At 35.9% G+C, this 19,066-nt stretch overlaps 1 protein-coding gene across 1 annotated transcript; it reads right to left on the bottom strand.

Moving 5' to 3' along the window:
- Positions 1-95: 95 nt before the first annotated feature.
- vars1 (valyl-tRNA synthetase 1) lies at positions 96-18,456 on the bottom strand. Its single transcript, XM_051132182.1, has 31 exons — positions 18,372-18,456; positions 17,365-17,709; positions 17,009-17,152; positions 15,315-15,522; positions 15,012-15,127; positions 14,836-14,911; positions 14,643-14,743; positions 13,866-13,993; positions 13,484-13,648; positions 13,297-13,378; positions 13,008-13,127; positions 12,292-12,400; positions 12,129-12,217; positions 11,958-12,048; positions 11,742-11,866; positions 11,518-11,621; positions 9,252-9,410; positions 9,066-9,156; positions 8,870-8,975; positions 8,678-8,748; positions 7,298-7,423; positions 6,971-7,075; positions 6,805-6,873; positions 6,629-6,707; positions 6,407-6,534; positions 6,110-6,265; positions 5,477-5,695; positions 4,887-4,998; positions 785-963; positions 408-557; positions 96-313 (listed from the first exon to the last, which is right to left on the bottom strand). The coding sequence occupies exons 2-31, from the start codon at positions 17,707-17,709 to the stop codon at positions 245-247; spliced, it is 3,822 nt and encodes a 1,273-aa protein (XP_050988139.1). The 5' UTR covers positions 18,372-18,456; the 3' UTR covers positions 96-244.
- Between the last annotated feature and the right edge of the window lie 610 nt (positions 18,457-19,066).

Below are 19,066 nucleotides of genomic sequence, written 5' to 3'. Positions count from 1 at the left end.
TGCTGATGCTGTATATATTTTGTATATTATTAATGTTAACGTAGATGTTTATATGCATACGTGTGTGGGTTAGTGACTTTATAATACAATTAAAAGACAATACATAATTTTTCCATCTAAGGTTGATGTTTATTCAAGCTTCCCCACATTATTATTCAGCAAGCAGGACTGACATACATTAAGACAAAAGAATCTGAATGGAAAAAATCATAAATGATAGAAAAAACATGATGAAGATGAGTCTTTACATCATTTTTCGGAAGTTCTCGATGGCTTCCTTCACTTTCTGCAGTTCTGTTTCATTCTGCCTCAGCTGGAAAGAAAAAGTTGCACTTTTCTTCAAGACTGAAAACTGTAATTTTAAGCCAATTTTCTCAGACAAATTGCTTCCCCTTCATCCTACTTACCTTCTCAGCATCTGCCTCCTGCACTTTAACAGGAACTTTCTCCTTGTAGTCGTTCTTGGCCATCTTTTCCTTCATCTTTTCCATCTGCTTCTCCAGCTCACCTTTCTTTGCTGTCAGTTTAGTGACCTCCTTTTCCAAGTCGATCAAACCCTTATTTGAGAAAAGGATTTAGAAACACAAAACACAGGATTTAAAATGTGACGCTGTCGGAGAGGGAATGAATTCTTGACACCAAGCCAAACCAGATGATTGGGTGTTGAGAACGTGTTGATGTTATTTTTGGAGAATCGTATTTAAATTACCGGTTGGTTAAATTACTGAATGGATTTAGAAGCTGTGGTGGGATTATGACAACTAGAATAAATGAAGACTTTTACCTTCAGCATGAGGTGAACAGTGCATTTATCTGAGGCGATGGCCACCGCACAGCCTTGTGGGATGGTGCTGTCGCCCCCTACCACTGGGTAAATAGCCTGAGAGTAAGAGAGTGTCTGGATTTGAAGACTGTATGTCTGGACCAGAGCAGCAGTATCAGCGTCTATGCACTGCAGATAGCCTGAGACAGAGAGATGAAACAGCTGTGAGTGTGTTAGCTAATAAAAACATGAAATAATACAAAGCCTTTAGGGTTCTCATATGCTAATAGCATGTAAGGTCAGTAGGTTGTGGGTAAACCTCAGCATGTGTGTGATACTGAAACTAGGGATGCACCAAATTTCACCTTTTGTGATTCTGTAACAAATATATGACCCTGGATCACAAAACCAGTCTTAAGTAGCATGGGTATATTTGTAGCAATAGCCGAAAATACATTGTATGGGTCAAATTTTTCTTTTATGCCAAAAATCATTAGGATATTAAGTAAAGATCATGTTCCATGAAGATATTTTGTAAAATTCCTACTGTAAATATTTTTGCATTTTTAAGAACCTAATTTGGACAAGTTTAAAGGTGATTTTCTCAATATTTAGGTTTTCTTGCACCCTCAGATTCCAGATTTTCAAATGGTTCTCAGCCAAATATTGTTCTATCATAACAAACCCTACATCAACGGAAAACTTATTTATTTATGTTTGTATAAATCTAAATTTCGAAAAATTGACCCTTATGACTGGTTTTGTCATCCAGGGTCACATATATTACAATATTTTAAAATATATTATACTAAAATATATTTTAATATATAAGCACTGCCAGTTCGGGATCAGTAAGATTTAAAAAAAATAAATAAAATATACATATATATATATATATATATATATATATATATATATACAGTGGGTACGGAAAGTATTCAGACCCCCTTAAATTTTACACTCTTTGTTATATTGCAGCCATTTGCTAAAATCATTTAAGTTCATTTTTTTTTCCTCATTAATGTACACACAGCACCGCATATTGACAGAAAAACACAGAATTGTTGACATTTTTGCAGATTTATTAAAAAAGAAAAACTGAAATATCACATGGTCCTAAGTATTCAGAACCTTTGCTGTGACACTCATATATTTAACTCAGGTGCTGTCCATTTCTTCTGATCATCCTTGAGATGGTTCTACACCTTAATTTGAGTCTAGCTGTGTTTGATTATACTGATTGGACTTGATTAGGAAAGCCACACACCTGTCTATATAAGACCTTACAGCTCACAGTGCATGTCAGAGCAAATGAGAATCATGAGGTCAAAGGAACTGCCTGAAGAGCTCAGAGACAGAATTGTGGCAAGGCACAGATCTGGCCAAGGTTGCAAAAAAATTTCTGCTGCACTTAAGGTTCCTAAAAGCACAGTGGCCTCCATAATCCTTAAATGGAAGACGTTTGGGACGACCAGAACCCTTCCTAGAGCTGGCCGTCCGGCCAAACTGAGCTATCGGGGGAGAAGAGCCTTGGTGAGAGAGGTAAAGAAGAACGCAAAGATCACTGTGGCTGAGCTCCAGAGATGCAGTCGGGAGATGGGAGAAAGTTGTAGAAAGTCAACCATCACTGCAGCCCTCCACCAGTCGGGGCTTTATGGCAGAGTGGCCTGACGGAAGCCTCTCCTCAGTGCAAGACACATGAAAGCCTGCATGGAGTTTGCTAAAAAACACCTGAAGTACTCCAAGATGGTGAGAAATAAGATTCTCTGGTCTGATGAGACCACGATAGAACTTTTTGGCCTTAATTCTAAGCGGTATGTGTGGAGAAAACCAGGCACTGCTCATCACCTGTCCAATACAGTCCCAACAGTGAAGCATGGTGGTGGCAGCATCATGCTGTGGGGGTGTTTTTCAGCTGCAGGGACAGGACGACTGGTTGCAATCGAGGGAAAGATGAATGCGGCCAAGTACAGGGATATCCTGGATGAAAACCTTCTCCAGAGTGCCCAGGACCTCAGACTGGGCCGAAGGTTTACCTTCCAACAAGACAATGACCCTAAGCACACAGCTAAAATAATGAAGGAGTGGCTTCACAACAACTCCGTGACTGTTTTTGAATGGCCCAGCCAGAGCCCTGACTTAAACCCAATTGAGCATCTCTGGAGAGACCTAAAAATGGCTGTCCACCAGTGTTTACCATCCAACCTGACAGAACTGGAGAGGATCTGCAAGGAGGAATGGCAGAGGATCCCCAAATCCAGGTGTGAAAAACTTGTTGCATCTTTCCCAAAAAGACTCATGGCTGTATTAGATCAAAAGGGTGCTTCTACTAAATACTGAGCAAAGGGTCTGAATACTTAGGACCATGTGATATTTCAGTTTTTCTTTTGTAATAAATCTGCAAAAATGTCAACAATTCTGTGTTTTTCTGTCAATATGGGGTGTTGCGTGTACATTAATGAGGAAAAAAATGAACGTAAATGATTTTAGCAAATGGCTGCAATATAACAAAGAGTGAAAAATTTAAGGGGGTCTGAATACTTTCCGTACCCACTGTATATAAAAAAAAAAAAATATATATATATATATATATATATATATATATATATATATATATATATATATATATATATATATAATCTTATGCTAATCAAGACTGTATTTACTTAATTAAAAAAATACAGAAAAAACAGTAATATTGTGAAACAGTTTAAAATCATGTTTTTCTATTTTAATATATTTTAAAATATAATTTATTCCTGTGATGCAAAGCTGGATTTTCATCAGTCATTACTCCCGTCTTGTGTCACATGATCCTTCAGAAATCATGCTAATATGCTGATTTATTACTTTTATTGTCACCATTGGCAACTGTTTTGCTGCATTTTCTTTTTTTAACCTGTGTTTTTTTTTTTTGTTGTTTTTTTTTTCTTTTTATTCACAAAAAGTAAAATAGAACAGCATTTATTCAAAATAGAAATCTTTTCAAACAATATACTTCTTTGCTATCACTTTATATCAATTTAACACATCCTTGCCGAATTAACCCATTAATTTCTTTCAAAAAAAGAAAGAATAAAATGTACTGACCACTAACTTTTAAATGGTAGTTCATATTTTTACAAATGATTTCTATTTTAAATAAACGTTGTTCTTAATTTTTTTTTTTTTTAAATAAGCTTTTTTTTTTTATTAAAGAATCCTGAAAAAAAGAATCCAACAAAATATTAAGCAGCGCAACCGTTTTCAACACTGATAATAAATCAGCACAACAGAATGATTTCTGAAGGATCCTGTGACACTGAAGCCTGGGGTAATGATGAAAATTCACCTTTTCATCACAGGAATAAATTAAAATTTAAAAATATATTCAGATAGAAAACAGTTATTGTATATTATAATAATATTATTTCACAATATTACTTTTTTTTTTTTACAATTTTGATCAAATAAATGCAGCCTTGATAGGCATTAGAAACTTCTTTAAAAATAAAACAAAAAATGTATTTATCTTTTTTAATTAATTTGATGAAAAGGACAGTACAGACATTTTTAAATTAAATGCTGTTTTTTTTAACTTTCAAATAATATGTTTTTAACAATAAGATATTAACGAGGACAACTCTTAATACTGATTTTTTTTCTCAATACTGTAATAAATGTTTCTTGAGCAGCAAATGAGCAAATTTAAATGATTTCTGAAGGATCATGCAACACGTAAGACTTAAATAATGGCTGCTTCGCTATATATAAATACAAAAAAAAAATATATATATATATATATATATATATATTCTATTGGCCCCACACTTTTGAGCTGTAGTGTAGATGGCCAGTATTCAAATTCTACACTATATTTTAACTCAAACTAAAAAAATAATTCAAGAAAAATCTAATGCTGACTAATAAAAAAAAAAAAAATCAGATGATAACCAACAAATATTGGACTACTTTTTTATGAGCATCCAGGAGCACTGGATTTGAATCAGTCACATAGATCGATTCCCAAAATGTGTTTAAAATGGTTTAAGTACCGAAACTGACCCAGGCCTTGGATCAGTGCATCCCTAGTTGAATCTATTCAGGTTGAAATGAGTGTGCAGTGTATTGTGGGACAACTCACAATCAGCACGGGTCTTGGTGAGGTTATAATCAGCCCTGAGTGAACGGATGGTTTTGACCACAGACATGACAAACTCCATCTGCCGGTCGATGTCCTCGCTGTGCCAACAGAACTACAAAACAAACAAACAAACAAAAACACACCATTTAAACCAGAAACCACCACAGAATCACTCTTCATTTAAAACTTCTAAGTTCCAAAGGTTATTTTTATTCCGATGACCTTCACATTCCACACGACCCAGGATAGAACTCTCAAAAGAACTCAGTTTGTTATCTAAACCATTATTTTTTTATTTTGGCTGGTTCTCTGTAGGATATTGCCCCTTTCTGACCAGACAATTCTTGTTATTGGATTCAAGTCTTAATCTGCAAGTAGACAGTTGAGATGTGTGGGCGACACTGTCCTGACTTTTTACTGACTAAACACTCAAATCCACCTGGCATTGGCTGAGGTAAAGCACATGGATTTCCTGCCAACAGCATGATGACTGCATCCTGTCCTGACATTTTTTATTAGAACAGAACATTTTTACCCGTCTAGATACTAGAAGACACTGCCATTACCCTTGACCTCTAAATTCTGCTCACCTCTGATGTTTCTGGATAAGGTGTGACACAGATGCTGGGAGGGCTGTCCTGAGCACGTCTTCTTGGCAACCGCTGGAACAGCTCTTCAGTCACAAAAGGCATGAGAGGAGACAGGAGACGGAGTCCCACTTCCAAACAGGTGTAGAGAGTCTGTCTGCAGATGTCCGCCTGCTTTTGTCCCTCTGAGTCTGTCTTGCTCAACACTGGCTTCACACTCTCCTACAAGACCAGAAAAAACAGAAGTCTTAAAGTTAACAAACTACCCCAAAATTATTTCAAATAAATGTGTACAAATTAAATGAAAACTCTGTCATTAATTACTCACTCTTATGCCGTTCCAAACCTGTAAGACCTTTATGCATCTTCAGAACACAAATCAGAACCACTGATTTTAATATCTTTACCATCTTTCTTGGCTTTGAACGTGTCAGTTGTGTTACTGTCTATGCAGGGTCAGAAAGCTTTCGGATTCTAAAGGTGAATAAAGGTCTAATGGGTTTGGAACAGCATGAGGGTGAGTAATTAATGACAGAATTTGTATCTTTGGTTGAACTATCCCTTTAAGAAGTGTGTGTACAGACAAAATTAAACATACAAATGAAGAGGTCAAAAGCAAATGTGTGTATTCATTACCAGATAGACATCGCAGAGCTCGTACAGCCAGAAGTTGTAGATGGCTGTGGTGATTGTCGGAAAATCGTAGGCCTGAAATCCGCCATCACACAGCGCTACTGCTGCACTCAGACGGGACAGAATCCAGCGGTCAGACACACTTTCACTGCCGCACAGCTGAAAGACACAGAATGATGTTCAGAAACGAATAGAAAAGGAAATGAACCCCACAATACACCACAGATTATACATTTCTCCAAGTACTGAACATAGATAGCACGTCCTGACACATCCTTCATCTGTCCATGTCTCTCTCACCTGAGCTTTCTCCCAGGGCACAAATCCCTCTCCCAGAGTCCTCATGGCAAACTTCACTGCGTTCCACAGCTTGTTACAGAAATGCCTGTATCCCAGAATCCTGTTCACATCCAGATTTATGTCTCGGCCTAGGAGAAATAAACAAAAAACACACAAAATAATATTTCACGTATGGTTTTTAGGTATCCTTTTGATTATTATTATTTTTTTATTTTTTCTTACCTTGACTGGTATAAGCACACAGAGCAAATCTAAGCGCATCTGTCCCGCATTCTGGAATTCCGCTGGGATAATCGGATTTCTACAAAGTGGACACAAACACAAAAAGAATGTCATTGCAGCAGCTAAATGTATAATCACAGGAGATTTCAAGAAAATCTCAAGAAACTGGGTTATACCTGTCCCTGTTTGGCCTTCTCAACCTCCAGAGGGTCTAGATTGCTGTCCGCTAGCTGAGCATGAAGACCCTACACACACACACACATAAAGCTCAAATTCATTATGTGCAATGACACCTTATGTAGTCACATGGTGTTAATAGAAAAGCTGTTGTTGTTTAGTTACCTCCAGTGTAATGCCAGTGATGACATCCAGAGGGTCGATGACGTTACCGAGAGACTTGCTCATTTTCCTGCCATGGGCATCCCGTACCACTGCATGCAGATACACCTGAACAAACACATCAGATTTAGACCATAAGCTACTAAACATAAGTTAGCGTAGCTTTGACTGCAGTGACACAGCTTAATACATCCGGGAAACAACTTCAGCAGTCTGTCCATTTTTAAATTCTGTAGCTCCAGGAGCTCCAAAAATTAAATATTTATTATTATTTATTAAAAGTATGTAATATAGAAACAAATACACAAACACACACATCAACACACTTACCTCTTTGAAAGGTAGTTTTCCAGTGAGTTTGAGGCCCATCATGACCATACGAGCCACCCAAAAGAACAGGATATCATGGCCCGTCTCTAACAGTGTGCCTGGGTAGAAGACTCTCAGATCCTCTGACTAATACACAAAAATTTTTAAAATTACACAATCACTGCAGTCTAGGTATTGAAAATATGACATATTGTGAAGATATTGTGAAGATATGGACCCCTATAACAAAGAAACTAGACTTTCTCTCTTATACACTGTAATATAATGCTTATATAATCAAAATATATAATTGAAAATGTATGTATGTGTGTTTATAACCCTGGACCACAAAGCCAGTCTTAAGTAGCATGGGTATATTTGTAACAGTAGCCAACAATACATTGCGTGGGTAAAAAAGTGATCGATTTTTCTTTTAATCCAAAAATCATTAAGATATCAAGTAAAGTAAATATATCAAAGCTTAATTTTTGTTTGGTAATATGCATTGCTAAGAACGTATTTAGATTTTTTTGCACCCTCAGATTCCAGATTTTCAAATAGTTGTATCTCAACCAAATATTATATTATATATATATATATATATATATATAATAATATTTGGTCGATATACAACTATTTGAATTTTTTTACAATTTTATTTATATTTATATTTATATTTATATTTATATTTATATTTATATTTATATTTATATATATATATATATACATATATATATATATATAAATAATTGTAAAAATATCACACATTTAAAAAATGTAAAATTAAGTAACAAAAATGTAAAAAAAAAAATAAATAAATAAATAAATAAATAAAAATTACAGTATTTTATTAAATAAAAAAACAAAATAATAAAATGTGTATTTTACTGCTTTCAAATTGATTAGTCGCGATTAATCGCACCCAAAACAAAAAAGTTTGTTTACATAATGTGTTTACTATACTTACATGTATATTTACGAAATATTGAGAGGTGTGTATATATATATACATATATACATATATACATACATATACATATACATATATACATACATATACATATACATATACATACATATACATATATATATATATATATATATATATATATACACACACACATACACTGTGTCTTTATACATACATATATTAGTAAAGACACTATGTAAAAAAACTTTGATTTTTTTTTTTTTAAATCTGGCATTATACACGTAATTAAAAAATAAAAAAATAAAACTAACAATAAATAACATTAATAACACAATAAATCTCATATTACAAAGATCAGCCCTAGACCTAGGTTTGCACATTTAGAATGAGTTTAGACTAAATACTGCCATTGCAGTCTTACATGCAGCCTAGTGACATGAATGTGTGTGTACACTGTATTAATATCTGACCTCATTGGGCCAGCCAAAGATGGAGAAGGGGAAGATCCCTGAGGAGAACCAAGTGTCCAACACATCCTCATCTGAAACACAAACAGACAGAAAGATGCTTTATTGATGCCAGAGGGTAAGTACTGACAAAAACAAACAAAGAAGATAAAACAACTTGGTTGTAATGACAGCATGTGTATGCAAGACTCGTACCCTGGCGCAGAGAGATTTTGTCTGCAGTGACATTGAAGCGTTTGGCAGCTTTTTCTCTGGCTTCTTCCACTGATCTCCCGCTGACCCAATAATGTCCGTCCATATCCTAAACACAGACAACAAAATCTTAATTCCCACCATCCGTGTGTATCCAGTTTACATAGCGCATGCTGCACCTGGCTGTGTCTCTGCTCACCTCGCCTGGTTTGACAGACGGATCATTCACAGTCACAAAGTACGCTGGTATCCTGTGACCCCACCACAACTGGCGAGAAATGCACCAGTCCCTGAAACCCAAAAAGCATTACCACATGTAGGAAAAAAAAAAAAAAAAAAAAAACAACTTTAGCAGAGACCAGCTGTTCTAAGATAGATGGCTCACCTGATGTTGTCCATCCAGTTGAACCAGGTTTTGAGGTGGTGGTCGGGGATGATCTTGAGTTCTCCGTTTCTGACGACATCTGCGGCCTGCTTTCCCATCTCTCTGCAGTCCACGTACCACTGAGGCTTCATGAGAGGCTCCACTATGTCTTTAGAACGGCTGAGAAACACACATAAACATACTCAATAACCTTTATTGGTCCTCTCCCCAAATTTGCCACTACGGAAACACAGCAATAATAATTTATTTAGATGGGTTATATTGACCTATTAAGGTTTTGCTTACATCTACATTGTAAATATATATTCTCGCCATTTTATTAAAACATTTTCAGAAGTAAATCAATAACAATTACATTTTCAACAATATTTCAAGTGTAATTTATGAGATTTGTTCTATTCTGAATCCAATTTTACTTTGAAATCAGTATGATCAACTTTTTGCCTTTTACAAAGCCAAGGATTCATTAGTTTGAATATACACTGAACCAAACACTGTCACGGCACATTTTCGGCAGTGACAGTAATGTTTTGGTAGCGACCACATCACTACAGAATTTTAACTCGCATACTAAAACACTAAAACATACTGAAATACAAAAAATTTGCAAAACTGTACTAAAATTTTGGTTATTTCCCCCAAATATGAGGATTAGGTGTTCCCTTTTGTCACTACCTAAACAATGATGACATGTTTCGGTCGTGATAATTTTATGGGATAACACTTAAGATGACAATTTTAGAGACTTTTGAATCTAACTCAAAGATGCTAATCAGCACATGGTTGGTTAGCACAGTTCTGAACAGTGCTACACATATAAAAACGAACTGTTATAGAATAAAAGTGTGCTTAATTGCAGAAAAAAGGTGCTCGGTAGTGACGTTCATTAAAGTTAAACAGATTTTTCAGATTTTGAACACATTCCCCTCAAAATGATGGGGTCTGTCTACTCACCATGTAGCTATGAGAGAGAGGGACACATAAATCTTTTCTGATCATAAATGTAGGAGTGTATTTAAAATCAGTCTCAGTCAACGGACTAAAACATAAACTGTTTCGGTAATGACATGAAACAATCTTTTAGGAGAAAGAAAGATACTTTTAAAAACAACAATGGGGAAAAAAAAAATACAAAAATAATTTCAATATTATTTTCATAAATTGAAATTTAGGGGTTAGGGTTCGGGACAGCCACCTCCCAATTAAAAGTACACAATAAATGATGATTTAATATATATTAAGCTTACTGATATTTTAAATATTATTGAGGGTTTCAACAGATAATAGAAGGATCTTAGTAAACATCTACGATTTGAATACTTCTATGTTTTTTAAATGTGTTTTTTGGTTATGAGACAGCAGTTTGCACCAATTCTGTAGAATGGCCCATATACATGTTAATATAACAGCTGAAATGGAAATAGATGCCTATTCCAGGATTAGATGGCATTTCTACATAAATTACTAAAGGGGTCATCGGATGCCCATTTTTCACAAGTTGATATGATTCTTTAGGCTCTTAATGAAAGTCTATAATATACTTCGGTTAAAAATTCTCAATGGTAGTGTAAAACAACACCCTTTTTACCTTGTCAAAATGAGCTCAGCAAAAATCAACCCATTTTAATGGATTGTTCCTTTAAATGCAAATGAACTCTGCTTGCCCCGCCCCTCTCTACTCTCAGTGGAGTGACAAGCTGCTCTGAGAGATTGTTTACTTTAGCCACATTTAAACTTGCTAACTAGCACGTTATTAGGAAAGGTCATTGCAGAGGTTCATAAAAAAACCCTTATACTCACTTCTGCTGTAGGTGAAGCTGGATCATGAATGATTTGCGCGAACATAGACGCATTTATGTAGATCGGGAGGTGCATTCCCTCCACAAACAAACGTAATCTACTGCATCTTCAGTGGATCAAATGTCGGGAGTAAAAAAAGATGACCACTATGTTCATAATTACATCCAGCAACACAACACCTCTTGGAAAATGGGAAGTGAGAGTGTCAAGATGTAAACGCAACAGACGATTATGTTTTCCTGCAAAATGTGACACCAAGATGGCAAATTCGAAAGCAAAAGTGAAAGCGTCCAAAGCTGTACTGTGTCCTACATACCTGTCCATGACTAAAAAGGTGGGTGGAGGGGTTTAGTAAACAAGTTTTGCTTTCAGCAATGATTTTTCACTTCACTCCACAACCTTATCAGACCAGATGATCTACTAGTTAAAAACAGCTGAATGTTACTGAGTTGAGTTAGTGTCTAACCTGCAGACGGGCACCACCATGGGATTGTCTTTGACCTCCTTAAACTGGCCTAAGTCTTTCAGAGCCTGAAGCACAGCTTTCCTCGCCTCAAAGCGCTTCATTCCCTAAAACACCAGAGAAACGCAGATTACTCAAAGAACAATCAATCAGTTTTCCATCATGTTTGTGGCACGATTAAACAGGTGTAAACAGGGTCAAATATATCAGAGCATGTGTGTGCCTACCAGGAATGGAGGAGGAACGTTGATGAGGAGGCCGTTTTCATCTAGGATGTTGACGAAGGGAAGTTTGTGCCTCTCTCCCACCTCATAATCATTATGATCATGAGCAGGAGTGATCTTCACAGCACCTGTACAATGATACCATATTACAGACTGAAAACCACCCAGAGAAAGACAGTCTTACAGAAAATGAGTTTCTGTCCTTGAAACACTTATTACCTGTTCCAAAGTTCATATCCACAAAGTCATCAAACACGATGGGCATCTTTCTGTCACAGAATGGGTGAACAACCATCTTTCCTTTGAGATGCTGGACAGAGAAGAGGTTTTCTGTTAACGCAAACATTTTCAGACAAACACACAGTTTTGAGAAGAAAACGTTTGTGTCACCTGATATCTGGAGTCATTAGGATGGACGGCAACAGCTGTGTCTCCAAGCATCGTCTCAATACGTGTGGTGGCCACTACAACCTCCTCATCTGCAGAACATTTCAGTTTAAAAACATCTGTATCTCAGTGCATCTAAACTCATTTTCTCTGACTCAACTCTTACCTGATCCTTCGACCTTGTAAGAGAAGGACACCAGGACTCCAAACTCAACCTTCTCTTTGTAACCAGGCACAGGAAGAAGAGTTCGCCCCGTCAGCTCCTTTTTATCGACCTGGAACACAAAACTTATCACGTGACCTCAGAAAAAAAAAAAAGACTTGGAGACTGTTAGTGAAGATGGCATTTCAGCCACTTTCCCACAGACAGCAATGCATATGACACATCCAAAGACGTGACAATAGTCCATGTGACATCAGTAGTTCAACTGTAATACTGTAATATATTTCATCATTAGCTAGCTCACCACTGGAGAGCTACTCCACATCATTTCCAAACCACTGTCAGTTTTTGTTGTTTATTTCGTTATTGAGAGGAAAGTGTGCAACGTATATTTACATATTCATCCAAACGCTGCTCAGGTTTGGCTGCGTTTGCTCTTGAATTGCATTTGGGATGGCTGAATTACAGTCTTGCACTACAGCAACACACTGGTCAAACCGCATTAACCAAAAATATCTTAATTTGTGTTCTGAAGATAAACAAAGGTCTTACAGTTTTGGAATGACATGATGGTGAGTAATTAATGATAGAATTTTAATTTTTTTTTAGGGAACTATCCCTTTAAATGCATCACAAGTTAGTGGCAGAGGGTGAGTTTTCCCACTCATTTATCATAGATGGGAGTGACTGAGATTGTATGCATGCAGATATGAACGTACTTCTATGTCAGAGATGGCAGAGTTGAGGGTGCAGGACCAGTTGACGAGTCTCTTGCTCCTGTAGATCACACCCTCCTCATGCATACGTATAAACGCCTCCTGGACCGCATACGATAGTTTCTGCAAGCAGACAGTGTTACACATGATTACAGCCTAGCCATCATTAAACAATGACACTTTAATGCTAAGTAGTTCAAAGCATGTTAACAACAACCAGAATTTCTGAATGTCATTTAACACCTGGGTTTGTTTTAGCAAGACATGTCTGGGTTTTGAGCATTGTACTCACATCATCCATGGTAAAACAAGCTCTGTCCCAGTCCAGAGAAGAGCCCAGCTTCCTCAGTTGATGATAGATGCGATCTCCCTTTCTGTTTCACACCGAAAGGAAGAGAAATTTGTTCATATAATTAGAGATAAATTAATTATTTTCCAGTCAATCCATTCCAGAGTTCTCCTCAAGCTGTCACACTCACTCGTTCTTCCACTTCCAGACCTCCTGGATGAAGTTCTCTCTCCCCAGATCATGTCTGCTCAGCTTTCGCTCTTTCATCAGTTTCTTCTCCACCACAACCTGTGTGGCGATACCAGCGTGATCGCAGCCGGGATTCCACAGTGTGGTCTCTCCTCTCATCCTGTGCCTGTATCACCACACCAAAAAAAGCAAAGCAAAGATTACACACATCATTATTTCTGACGCACTAGATTGTAATAATAATAATTTATCACATGCTGCCATGACACAAACATTAACAATTACCTACAAAGTATCATGTATTAAACATATGATGACTGCTAATGAAGCATGAATTAAATTAACAATTATATTAAATATTTATAATAATAGTGACTAGTTACCATCGTGTCAGGCAGTCCTGAATAGCATTGGTCAAGGCGTGACCAAGGTGAAGAGATCCGGTCACATTAGGCGGAGGAATACACAACATGAACATTCCACGTGGGTTTGGCTCACTTACATTCTTCCTCTGGAAGCATAAATATAATTTCATTAATTTATACCACTGTTCAAAAGTTTAAGGTTTGAATTGAAAGCATCCTTGCTGGATAAAAGTAATAATTTATTTTAAAAAATTAATAAAAAACGTACAGAACCAAAACTTATGAATGGTGGTGTACTTACAGTGTTTACTGAGGCAGAGTGTCAGGATTAGACATATAACAAAATTCAATAATATGATATAGCATGAAAATGAACATGCATGATACTGTTATCGTGGGCACTTCAAAATACCATAAATAATTATGTATTATTCAGAATTTTAGGTTGCATTTTTTAGAACACTTTTCTTATTGTAAAGTGTTACCTATTGTTTTTTTAGAATTCTTTTGCATATTAATCTGTTTGAAACTTCCGTTTACTGAATTAACGTGTGAACATTTAAATATAATGAAGTAATACAAAAAATGTATAGTTTATTTTTGTTATAAGGAGATATTTTACCTGTTATAGTATAATAACACTTTTTTGCAATCTAGTTCACAACATCATGATACAATATAAAAGCCTCAGCAATTATCGCAACATGAAAATTTTATATCTTTATATGCCTAGTCAGAATTAACCAAAACACTTCTGATTTTTTTTTTTTTTTTTTTTTTTTTTTCATGTCATACCCCATATTCAGGCTTGAAAAAACCCTGTTTCTCCCACCAGGTGTACCAGGCCGCTTCTACATACTGTGGACTATAAGAATCAGGCAGAGGACTCAGGACATCTGAAACACATGAAGGGAGACAAACAAATGACTAAACTGTTACATAACACATTTGAAAAATACAATTACTGCTAATAGAACCAAAAGCACACCTTTTTTCTCTCCAGGCGACGTGGGGATGTTGTAGGTGATCACACCCAGTTCTTTCTTCTCTGGTTTGGCCTTTTTCTGTTGGAGGGGACAATATAATATGGCAAGTTCAACTGTCTGTCTATCTCTGTTTGTGTGAGTGTTCACAAGGCAATAAGATGCTGAGATCACACTCTACCTCAGCCTGAGGCTGCATCTTCTTCTTCTCTTCCATCTCTTTCTTCTGTTGAAACTTTTCCATCTTTTCTCGCTTCTTGGCCTCTTTCTTCAGCTGAGCCTCCGTTTTAGGAGGACCTGAGAATAACAAGGACAACCGGACAAACAAACTATTCAGTGGCAACACAGATAACTTCTAAAAGGCATTCAGACTGTGATAAGACTAAAATCTATTTAAAGTTACATATGAGCTGATGTCTCAACCTACTAGTTTATAAGGACATAAAATACACAAAACACTAATCTAAAATACCACTCTTCTTACCGTTAGCAGATGCGCCATCTGGTGTAGCTGCTTCAGAAGCAGCAGTTGGTGTGGCACTGACAGCAGCACTAGGTTTGGGTGTCACAGGCACCATTTTCTCACACAGTGAGATTTTACCCAACACCTTCAGGAACTGTGGCTGGTTCACGCAGGTATTAAACCATCTGGTCACATTCACCAGTGACTTCCTGTCTGCAGGCTCCAACGCCTTCAAAGAAAACAAACATGCTAATAATGAGGAATCAATCATTCTTTGACACTAATTACAACAAATTAAATATAAATGTAAAACCTGTATAACTAAAACTACTGAAAATCATAAAAAAGTTCAAATTGAAGTACTAAAATTGCAAAACCTTCAATAAAATTAAATTAAAGCAATAAAGAAATGTATACAGTTGAGGTCAATAGTTTACATACACCTTGCTGAATCTCCAAAATGTTAATTATTTAAACTATTTTTTTATATTTTTAGCATTTTTGTGTATTTGAACCCTTTCCAGTAATGATTTCAGCAGGCAGTTTAACTGTTAAGGACAAACAAGGAACACATAAACAACTATCACTAAACAACAAAAAAAAAAAAACAACAACTGTGGATCATTCAGGTAACAACACAGTATTAAGAATCAAGTTTATGTAAATTTTTGAACGGGGTCATTTTTAACTATTTTCTCTTGTGGACCATATGTCTTACGTAAAATATCTTATTCAGGTCCATACTAAATAAAAAAAAAAATAACATGCATTTTGTATGATCCTTCTTATTTTGATAAAATAATTCACATTTTGCAGATTCTGCAAGGTGTATGTAAACTTTTGACCTCAACTGTAGTTGGTTTGGTTCATGGCTTATAACTCTTTAACAAAGATTTCTCTATGTAAAAAATAAATATATATACACAAAACCACATAAATTAACTAAAACTAAAAAAAAAAAAAAAAATTAAAAACCTTATTCAAAACACTAATACATACTACAAAGGCATTTAAAATAATACTAAAATAACACTGACTTTCTTATGGAAGCCCATTTCCACCACTGAACAAAAAACAGGAAAAAAAACTGGTTACTGCAACCTTTTATCTCACAATTCTGACGTTTTTCTCAGAATTACAAGATATAAACTTGCAACTGCGATTTAAAAAAAGACTGCAATGTTCTCAGAATTGCATGTTTATATCAAACAATTCTGACTTAACTAACAATTGCGTGTTATAAAATCAGAATTGCAAGATATGAACTTGCAATTCTGAGAAAAAAAGAAGTCACAAATGCAAAATATAAATTTACAATTCAGAGAAAAAAAAAAGTCCATTGTGAGTTTATAACTCACAATTCTGACTTTATAATTCACAATTGATGTAAACTTGCAATTGCGAGAAAAAAGTCAAAACTGTAAAATAAAAAGTTGCAATTACATTTTTATTTTTTATTCAGTGGTGGAAAAGGGTTTCCATGCTTTTGTCTGAAAGTCACTGTATGGGCCAAAAACATTATTTCTGGACTCCACTGACTTTCATTTTATAACCAAAACATTTCAAACATTCTTCGAAGTGTCTTCTTTGTTCCACAGAAGAAAGAAATGCAGGTTTGGAATGACATGAGGGTCAGTGATGACCGAATTGTACTATTTTTGGATGAACTAAATAGAACCTGTTATGATAAGAGACTTAAAAAGGTCAATACTCACATATTTGAATGGCAGGAGTGCTGCCACAGCAACAGCCATATCCGCCAAAGTCACACTCTCTCCTACGAGGAATGTCCGCGGCGCTAGTGTCTCATCTACAGCTTTGAGAACACGCAGCAGCTCTGCTCTGGAACTCTGCTGCAGCTAAAATTAAAAATGAATTCATATTACATCAAATGTGATAATGAAAGATAGTGCAGCATCTTATTTTTTTTATTTTTAATTAAATAAGTTCCTTGTACTCAGAATGTGTTGTTTTGATGGCTATCATTTAACACATGACACACACTGACAATCAGAGCATGAAGTGATAACGCATTCTGATCACATATGCACCAATACAGACAAACTCATACCTTCTTATCAACCCCCATGATCCCCAGTAGAGGGAATGTCACAGCACAGGCCACCGGCATCAGCTCGTTCTCAGCGAAGCTCAGCCATTGCCACACCTGACTCTCTTGCTGTTTGTCACTGCCTGTCCGGTTGCCCGCTTTTGCCAGGTACCAGCTCACAGCACTGGCACCTGTGAGCACGGTGCCCCCCGCACCAGCTATGACCAGGGCAGGACGAGATCTGGCCACCTCAGCCGGAGGATCCTCATGAACGATTCGTGGAGGAGATCGACAGAATTCAGCAGCGATCAAGGGCAACAAACTCCTGAAGTCATCAGGGTGGGAAGAGATGTATAGAGTGTCCATCTGACAAAGAGATATAAGAGTCATGTCAACTAATAATTCGATTTTTTTCCCCCCAGAAAATAAATGAATATTTTGTAAAACTCTCTTAAGCTGAATTTAAATTTAATTTTTAGTTTCCACAGTTTTGTGTACGTGACTGTTATATTATTAAACTGCTCCACCACAGAGCTTTAATAAGGAAACGAAAGTAAAATGATCAGGTTAATGTCAATATATTCTTTGTCAATTAAGAAAATCTTTAAATATTACTATATTTACAACTAACTGTTAACTATTATATAATCACACGTTTTTGCTATTCTTACATATTTACATGATGACAAACTGTACTTGACTATAACACTGTCACATCATATGTAGAAAATGATCTCAATAAATTAAGTAATTTTATTCATTTTAAAATCGCAGTAAACTCTTTTACTAACCTTTCATGTTTATATTATACTGTAATGCTTCAATAATAACTTTAGTAATTTGACGTAAAAAAATAGACCGGCTAATTGGCTAAACGCATGATCTGTACGTTGCATTTCATCAGAGCTATGACTGCAAAAGTCAAGAAATTACATACAAGACATATACACTTTCAGTGACATTTATCAGCATAAATACGTCAGGCTCTGTATTTGTTAAAGTCTCGTTGAATATCATTAGTAACTCACCTGTAGGCAGCAGTGGGGAAACGTCAGCCTAAATACAGCATGCAGAGAATCCAGTGCTTCTTATAACCGCTGCCGTAAAGTGATGTAACCGGTCGTAAAGCGCATCCGTCTGACGCAATAAATGTGTAACTTATTAAAGTGTCCGATAGAGGCGCTATGAATTACAATTACAGTGTGCTGTAAGCCACTAGCACTGGAAATGAGAACTGAAAAACTTGGGTCCGCAAGGGATCCATAGAAAAGTATAAAGAAAAACGGTGTAAAAAAACTTACAAAATAAACAAATAAATTTGGGTAAAATAAACTAGTAAAAAAATAAGTATGTAAAATAAATATCTAACAGTACATTATACATAATATCTAACAGTATTATTTATTTTCCAAATAATGCTTCAGACATTTATAATATTAATTTTGCAGCATTGGGTCTTTACAAGAATTTACATAGGTACCTTCTCTCACACAAGAAAGATCATATTTGTGACCCTGGACCACAAAACCTGTCAGAAGTAGCATGGGTATATTTGCCAAAAATACATTGAGTCAAAATGATTGATTTTTCTTTTAGCCAAAAAAAATACATTGCCTGGGTCAAAATGATTGATTTTTCTTTTATGCTAAAAAATCATTAGATTTTTTGCACCCTCAGACCCTCAGATTCCAGATTTTCAAATAGTTGTATCACGGCAAAATAT

The sequence above is a fragment of the Labeo rohita genome, chromosome 16 (genome assembly GCF_022985175.1).
Source record: "Labeo rohita strain BAU-BD-2019 chromosome 16, IGBB_LRoh.1.0, whole genome shotgun sequence".
In the NCBI taxonomy this organism is placed as follows: domain Eukaryota; kingdom Metazoa; phylum Chordata; class Actinopteri; order Cypriniformes; family Cyprinidae; genus Labeo; species Labeo rohita.
The sequence above is the reverse complement of the archived record's forward strand: the minus strand, read 5'-3'. Positions and strand labels throughout refer to the sequence as shown.

Excerpts from the sequence above, each read along its gene's own strand:
- vars1 (XM_051132182.1), bottom strand. The coding sequence starts at position 17,709 with ATGGACACTCTATACATCTCTTCCCACCCTGATGACTTCAGGAGTTTG. Across the intron at positions 12,401-13,007 it reads CTGCCATCTCTGACATAGAA|GTCGATAAAAAGGAGCTGAC; the intron begins GTACGTTCATAT and ends TTTGTGTTCCAG. Across the intron at positions 6,266-6,406 it reads TGCCCTGGGAGAAAGCTCAG|CTGTGCGGCAGTGAAAGTGT; the intron begins GTGAGAGAGACA and ends TGTGTCTTTCAG.